Source organism: Tupaia chinensis, unplaced genomic scaffold, assembly GCF_000334495.1.
Source record: "Tupaia chinensis unplaced genomic scaffold, TupChi_1.0 Scaffold000041_1, whole genome shotgun sequence".
Taxonomy (NCBI): Eukaryota; Metazoa; Chordata; class Mammalia; order Scandentia; family Tupaiidae; genus Tupaia; species Tupaia belangeri.
Window position 1 is genome coordinate 1,524,814 of NW_006159496.1, and position 8,401 is coordinate 1,533,214.

An 8,401-nucleotide genomic window follows, 5' to 3' on the forward strand; every position below is an offset into this window, starting at 1 on the left:
ACCTGACCCCTCAGGTATTTTTCTTGTTAAGACTTCAACCTTTTTATTTATAAAATGTTAAAGTCAGATTTAAAGTCTTAGCTCTAAAATTCATGACCACATTATACATGTTAATAAAAAAGAAAAATTAAAATACTGCCTTACCTCAACCTCGTGCTTCATTTTAATATTTTCCTTCTTCAGAGAAAGACAATGTTGCTCAGTCTCTGCTTTCTCCAGAAGAATAGTATCCAGACGTTCGGTCAGTGCCTGTTTTGGCAAAGGACAGATTTGTTTGCCCCAAGGCTGAAAAACCCCCCAAAACAAAAAGTGGTTTGACCACATGCGTAATTATCTCCTCATGTTCTACAAGCCATGCTAAAGTGAAAAAAAAAAGTTTTAAAAGGTATCAACATAGAAACAAAGTAAAGGAGAAAAGACATGAGGATATGAGAAATTTTGATACATTTTTGGAAAACTGAAAATGAAAGGGAAGAACTGATTTAGGAAAAAAAAAAGCTATAACCTAAGAGCCTACACAGGGAAGCACACATGAGAAGCTGGAAAATACACTTCAGAAATGAGCATTTTAATGAGCACAGGAAATGGAGGCACCAAATATTGCCAAGCAAGGTGTGCAATGTGGAGCTCGAACACTGGGGGTTGGCGGACAATCTGAATACAGGGCAGGCCAAAGAACAGGCAAGGAATAAACCATGTCCTTCTCCCTCTGAGACAGGTCTGTTTTCCACAGAAACTGACAACAGAAATTAATGAAATGGAAAACAGTTCTTTAAACAAAAATCGGTTCTTTAAAACAAGAGAATAAAACATTCTCTAGTAAGACTGATTGAGAAGAGAGAATGTATAAAGATTAAAGAAGAAATAAAGTTGTTTACAGATGATAAGACTGTTTATACAAAAAAAAAAAAAAAAACAACAAACCAAAAACCTAAAAGAGCCTATGGTAATTAAAAACAACTGAAGAGTTCTAAGAGCCACATGTACAATTTATATATAGTCTGGACACCAGAAGCAATCAGAAAATACTATTAAAATATACCATTTGGGGCTGGTATGCCGCATGACAGTTAGGATGCTGGACTGCCACATGGCTGACAGTGATTCAAGTCCCGGACCTGGCACTTTGCTTTCTCACTCCTTTTCTCTTTGTATCCCTTTGGTCAAATCAAAAACTAATAATCATAAATAAAATGAAATATTTTTTTTAAAAAGGGGCACCATTTATAATGATAACAAAAAATATCAAGAGCCTAGGAGTAACTTTACCAAAAGGCGTGTAAAGAGCCTCCATGTGGAAAAGGAGAAAATCTGAGTTCACACAATTCCAATAAATTACAATAGGTTTTTTTTTTTTTTGATAGGATCTAACATGATTCTAAACATGTATTTCAAAGAAGAGAGAAAACTTCCTCTAGTAAATAAGAGGATTTACTACAAAGCTATGCAAAAATAATGGAGACAACATACTATTAGCAAAGAAACACATGAAATAAACAATGGAATAGCCCAAATGTGCTTTGAATGGTAATAGATGAGTGGAGAAAGACCAACCAATAATTAAGGCTAGAAAGCAAGTTATTGATATTAAAAAAGATTTCACACCATATTAAGAAATCATCTCCAGATGAATTAAGACCCAAAGGTCAAAAGCACAGCTGTTAAATTCTTAAAAAACAAAAACAAAAACAACTTTTAGACACTGAACTAGTGAGTTCCTAAATAAACAGAAACACAAACACGTCCCCCCTTGCCCAAAATGTTTGAGATGAGAAGTATTTTGGACTTTAGAATTTTTTTCTGGGTATTGGAATATTTGCATATGCAGAATAAGGTATCTTAGAGGGCCCAATTCTTTTTTTTTTTTTTTTTTTGAGAGGTTTTTGCTATAGGGCGTGTGCACTCACCAGAAAGACAGAGAGACAGAGAGAGAGAAAGCAAGAGATCACCACCCAGGGGGGATGGCCACGCCACAATCCCTTCTCTTCCATTCTCCTCTCGGGATCTTGGGCACACATGCACAAGCAACTGGAGTGAATTTAAGCTACCGGGTCCGGGACTGGAACCGTCATTGACTACGTGGGAGCCCAGAGACATAGCCATTACGATAACTGCAGGTCCCAAGAGGGCCCAATTCCAAACATAATACTGTTAAATTAAACTATTTTGGCCTAAAACAGTCACTGCACTCCCACACCTGGATTCCTACAGATAGGCTGAAATCAAACATGTTAGGCTGTTTTTCTGAGTTGGTTGGTAGGTGATGGCCAATCACAATGGCTAGGCTTCAATCACAGGCACCCTGCCTTTTAAACAGTGTTAATACAGACAGACTTCAAAATGTAACAATGTAACCACTGACTTCCTCGGCCTCACTTACGCTTTTGTATGACATGTTCCCTCTCACTGCATACGTCACTTTTATTTTCTGCTGACTGAAATGCAGAGTTGACCGTGAGGCTGGCTGGAGTTGTATGGAAATCTGGAAACAACTGCCCAATTTAACATTTGCTCAATGAAACTCTATTAAATGTTTGTTTTCCTTTTAACAATACTTTTAAGGGATTTCCTGTATTACAGCCTTCATTTCTAACAGTTGTATGATTTTTTATTACGGTGTGCATTTCCTCTTTCAGATCATGGAAGAACTTCCTCACCTCCTGGAACTCGCCTCTTCTGCATTTTCTAGAGTTCGTTACCTCTCTTCTCTTGCATCTGTTAGCTCTGTCACTATGAATATCCTAAATCCTTTATCTGACACTTCCACAAGTTCCATTGTACTGTCTGTGGATTATGAGGAGTTATTCTTTTCCCTTGGGGGAGAGATATTTTCTTGGTTTCTCATATTTCTTGTGCCTCTGTGATGCTTTCTGGTCATCTGATGGATAATACGTTTTTTCCCCTAATTTGTGGAGTTCAATCTGAGCATTCAGAGGTGTGCACGAGGAGGTGATCTGCAATCTCTCTGCAGTTCTGTTTTTCTCCCTTTGTGCAGCAGATTTAGTAGGAATTGAGGATTACTCTGACCTTGGCTAGATTTTGGGGTTGGGAGGGTGAAGTCCGAGCTGAAAATCTTTAATTGTCCTAGCCCCTGAAAGGGGTCACTCAGAGCTCAAACATAGATGGCTTATGATTGGCCTGTCCTGACTAGATTTTGGGGTCAGGAGGTGAAGTCTGAGCATAAAATCTTCAGTTGTCCTACTCCCTGAAAAGTGCCATTCAGAGCTCAAAAGTACATGGCTAGTGATTGGCCTGTTCGGGCTAGATTTTGAGATTGGGAGGGTGAAGTTCTCTAATATTGTTTTTAGGAGTAGTTTTGACAGAATGGTAAAGTGCACTGATTGGTGACATGGAGAAAATGGGGCAGACATTTAAATTTTCTTATTCTAAAATGCAATTATATTTTAAGGGTTTAGTGAACTGGCAAAAAAATTAGACTTTCTGTGGTTCTTTTTTCAAATATAAAGAGCCCTTTTAACATGTGTGCTTGCATATGTATATACGTGTGTATGTGTGTGCATAAAAACATCCCCAACAATAACACGTGGTAATGATATGACAGCACTTACTGTGAGGGACCCAGCTCTAAGTGTTGTACTGACTCACTTAGTAAAACCACCTGTGGGTAGTAGGTGTTTCTATGATCTCTGTCCCACAAATGGAGGAACTGTGCCCCAGTGAAAGAACACAGCCATAACCACACAGCTGCTCAGTGGATGAAGGAGGACCTGCAGATGAACCAGCCAGTCAGATCTCCGAGGCAGCATCTTTCTTTAAGTACCACAAAGCTGCATGCTGGCTATGACAGATTAAGAAAACACGCAAGGACCAAACACACAAAGCTACTGTGCACTCTGCAATGCCTCGATGAAACTGCACATCGCAACAGAGATAGCATTTGTGCACACCATTCAGGCTTCATATGTTGTTTTTGCTAAAGAACAAAGCGATGGTGAGCGAAATGCATATGAATTTAAGGACCCTTTGCGGTAACTCTAGGAGTCACTCTGGGGTCCATGGCTCCAAGTTGGAAGCCACCTAGTAAGAAAATAGACAATATATAATCAAAGAAAATAAGGTAATATGTGATTGAAAAAAACTATATTACAGAAAAGCAGGGACTAACACTACCATGGAACTTTGAGAAGCAGAAGAAACCTCACGCTTGGGCCGTGCTGGGGAATAAAAAGCGTTCCAGTTAGCATTAAGGACATGGAAATGAGAACACACACTCAGCTTCTTACATGGGGGTTGGCCCCACAGCCTGGGGTTAAGGGAGCTTGATCCTACATGGCTGATCACATAGAACACTGGCCCCAGCGGTTTAAACACACACCAGGTGCAAGTGGATGCCTGCCCCAAATCCCACAGAAGGAAAAGGGGGAGAAGGTACCGTAGCATGACCATCCCCCGCGGGGATGCTTTCTTCCTAGCTCTCTGACGAGTATGTGTGTACTTTGGCATTTAAAAAGAAAAAACAAAACAAAACAGAACAGATTCAACCAGTATTCTGTGTTCTGGCAGTAGTAAGACTAAAAAGAGAAAGAGAGCACAGTTAGGAGGTAATTAAATAAGTACCTATGATGCATCTACCATAGAGCCAAGCAAACGACCAGAAAGGATACACTAAAGTTATACCCTGAGGCAATAATAGGTCTCTGGTGACCGACGCATGTAAGAGATGAAGAAAATAAGACAGTGAAAGCATCTCTAAAGTAAAAAAAAAAACAAAAAAAACATGCAAAACAGCGGTACCACTGACCCGACCAGGGTAGGGGATTTGGTCATGTTGAGTGTGCTGAGATGACAAGGGGGATGTGTGGACATTTCTCCCCAGGGGCTAGAAGCACGCTGAAGATGGGGTCACTAACCACATGCAGAGGCACACACCTACCTACACAGAGCTACACAGATGACATATCTCTACACAGCATCCAAGCCCCAGTGAGGGTGTCTGAGGAGAACAGAGTGCAGGACAAGAGATGAGGTAATGACCACAATTACAGAGTATGTAGGAAGAGGAGAGGAAGTACTCATTTCAGAAAGAAAGGGACCTGCAGGTCATTAACCCTCTCTTTACAGTGAGCCAGGGAGGTCTAACAATTAACCATGGCAGAGACGAAAGACAGAACTGGAACTGAAAGCCAGATTGCTCTAGCGGAGGGACAATCCTCAAGAAAATTCTACTTATCATTAGGCATTTCCACTAAGTAAATAAATGAAAATCAAAGCAATATTCCAAACTATTTCATTACCTTTATAATATCATCAGTTCCTTCAGCGACAGGCTTTGATTTGAGTTCTTCAATTTCTTTCTCTAATTCTAAACAATTTAAAAAAGTCCAGTTCAGAACTGAAGAAAATGAATATTAACCTGCTAAGTACATTCTAAAAATTCCCAAAGGATAAATTACATAAATGTTATCATGAAGCAGATATCTGAAGTAAATGAAATATAATTACAAAGCACATACTGGGAGAAAGCTATTAACTCCATCCATAAAATAATATTCCTGGGGCCAGCAGGTGGCATAGTGGTTAATGCATTGGACGGTTCAAGTTCCAGAACTGGTGGCTTGAAAATCACGTTGGGTGTGCATGTGTGTGCATGTGTGCCCCAAATCCTAAGAGGAGAATGGAGAAGGGACTGCGTCATGACCATCTCCCCCCTACCTTCCCCACATGAAATGATTCCTCACTTTCTATCTCTTTCTCTAGTGAGTGCACGCACCTTATGGCAAAAAAAAAAAAAAAAAAAAAAAAAATAGTCTTCCCTTTTTACTATGAAGCACCCTAACAGAAAAGGAGAGAGGAGAGCACGGTTAGTCTTCATGCACCTGTCACCTGGCTTTAGCAATTATGACACGGACAACATTGTTCTTCACCCTGCACTCACATCTTCCCTCCCCTCTCTTCTCATCCACTCCAATAACGCTCACACAAATACCAGAATCTTATGTAATCTTAAAGCAATAACTATCTTCATACGAAGCATAATCTGGATAGTTCATCAACACGTCTAGATCTGGATCCTAGAACATTTATCCAAACAAATAACTATCACAGGCCGATGACTTCCAAAAGGTAGGAAGTTTTAAGTCTTGGCTTTTAGGCTGGACAGTTAACATTCAAAAGTCCAATGGAAATTGTCAAGCTCACTTACGTACTCTAAAAAAGAATGCTAATAGCTTTTCCCTCCTGAAACACAAGAAAACGCAAACTGAAAAGGGAATCAATCAACTTCGGCAAATACATTGATACTTCAAATTTCTAGGAACAGAAATCTCTTATTATGGTATTTTACTTGAGGATTTTATTTTTCACCTCTGAGTTTAAGACTTGGTATCTAATTTTCAACAAACTTTTCTAGGGGGGGAAATGCTTTATTTGGAAGAACTCATAATATACATGAAGGTAAAAATGTTTAACAAAATTAATTTTCTTCTCCCTTTATGAGAAAGAGAGGGAGATAGAAGAGACTGAGACAGGATTTCTGACAGTCTATCCACGGTGTGATCTTCCAGCCTGGGCCTCCCACTTAACTAAGAGTACTGGCATGCACAACCATTTTTGGCACATTCAGGCTGGGCCAGGAACTGAACCTAGACCTCCCATGTAGCTTCCAGCCTCCCAAGTGGTGGTGCCATCTATGTGCCACTGCACCTGGGCCTATCTTCTATAAAATCATTTCTCTGGACTTTAAGGATTCAACGGTAACTGCAGTTTAGAGTTGTGATATAATTTTTTAAAAATGGGTAAATGGTTAGAAGACTAATTATAGATTCTACTACACTGTCTAACAGGTACTCGGAATCACTGGGGGTAAAAAATGACAGGCCAAAGTACTATTAAAGAGCTACCATTCCGGACCAGCCATTGGCATGATGGTTAAGATGGATAACTCCCACAACGCCAATTGCATGTAATCATGTCCCAGACTCAGTGACTTCAAATACATGGTGGCTGTGTGCCCAAATCCTGAAAGGAGAATGGAGAAGAGACTGCAGCGTGACTGTCCACCATGGGGAATGCTTTTTCTGTCCCTCTCTGGGGAGTGCACATGCGCTCGGGCAAATGGAAAAAAAAAAAAAAAAGTACCATTTTAACTATGATTAAATTAGACCTTGGTTGAGATGAGTATTTTCAGTCCGATACCTGTACACCTTGATTTAGCTTTCTGCATTAACATCATCTGCTTCTTGGCAAACTTGATGAGATCTTCTTTGGGTAATGTTTCCAGCTGAAAAGATACAGTTATGAAACCAAGCTGTGGTAATTCATGTTTCTAGTATATCACAAAAAGAAACATAATGTCAATCTAAAAATACAGACATTCTACTGAGCAAATTCTGACCCAACCAAGCCTGATACTGTGTCCCACGTTTCTTAAAATAAATACAACTTCAACTCAATAATTGTTATGCAACTATCAAAAATGTAAAAGTTAGTTATATAATTCCTGTAAAAACAGCACATATCCTTTTATGATACTGTTGTTTTAGGTTGATACTGTCTAGGTTTTGATTTAATTGTAATATCAGAGGGTTGGAACTAATGCTACTTGAATGTCCTCAGATCTATAAAATAATTTTATTCTACTCAAGACTAAAATAAGTTTTTGGCCACATGAAAAGTTAAGTGTAATTACAAGATGACTCAGATTTATATTTAGACTTTAAAAAAATTTTATCACTTGAAAAAACTACTTCAGCCTGTGGGTCAGTTTTCTCATCTGTAAAATGAGGATCAAACAGTACCTATGTCCCAGTTACCAGGAAGCTTAAATGAAGTACCTGAGCGCTTGGACAAGTGCCTGGAGCTAAGCAAGCATGCAAACAACACACTGCAGTGACAAACCACTGTCTTTCGGAACACCTGAACTGAACATCTCTGGGGCCATTAGCAATCCCTAAGTCAACTCTGCTGCACCAGGTAGGAACTGGAGTCCGGAGTCCTGTGCTGAAATTGCAGGTCAGGCTCTTTGCACTACACCACTACGTGAACCTTGTAAATCAGACTGCCGCGCGTCTGCAAAAGTGCAGGACCTCTCAGCAGTGCTAACTAGGAGCAGGAAGTACACAAAACGCCAATGCTTTGCATATCAGGAAACTCTTCAGAAAAAAAGAAGAGAAAAAAGAGAGAGAGAGACAGGAAATAGGTGGGTGACTGTAAATATGGAAAGACGAATCCAGAGATTAAAGGGGCGCCCTCTCGCCCCGCCAGGTTTCCAGGTCTTCAGGGAGCCTGGCGATGGAGTCTCCTTTTCACCTTCGATTTCCCGGTCCCTGGGGTGGCCGGTGAAGCCACCCCATCCTGAGCAGGATCCTGCAAGATAAAACCAGACCCAGGGTCAGAAGAACAGCAGCCAGGCCCAGACGCAGCGCGGGGAGCCGGCGGGGCA

At 40.2% G+C, this 8,401-nt stretch overlaps 1 protein-coding gene across 2 annotated transcripts in view; it reads right to left on the minus strand.

Moving 5' to 3' along the window:
- Positions 1-8,326, minus strand: part of GCC2 (GRIP and coiled-coil domain containing 2) — a 73,654-nt gene extending 65,328 nt beyond the window's left edge. Inside the window, exons 1-4 of one of the 2 annotated variants that reach the window (XM_014589005.2) lie at positions 8,269-8,326; positions 7,156-7,240; positions 5,256-5,323; positions 145-249 (exon numbers count right to left, since the gene is read on the minus strand). In XM_014589005.2, the coding sequence (XP_014444491.1) occupies positions 145-249; positions 5,256-5,323; positions 7,156-7,192 (210 nt within the window). In that variant the 5' untranslated portion in view covers positions 7,193-7,240; positions 8,269-8,326. Of the gene's footprint in view, positions 1-144; positions 250-5,255; positions 5,324-5,474; positions 5,494-7,155; positions 7,241-8,268 lie in introns of those variants that run through there. The other variant, XM_027772934.1, reaches the window with a different exon arrangement.
- Positions 8,327-8,401: the final 75 nt, after the last annotated feature.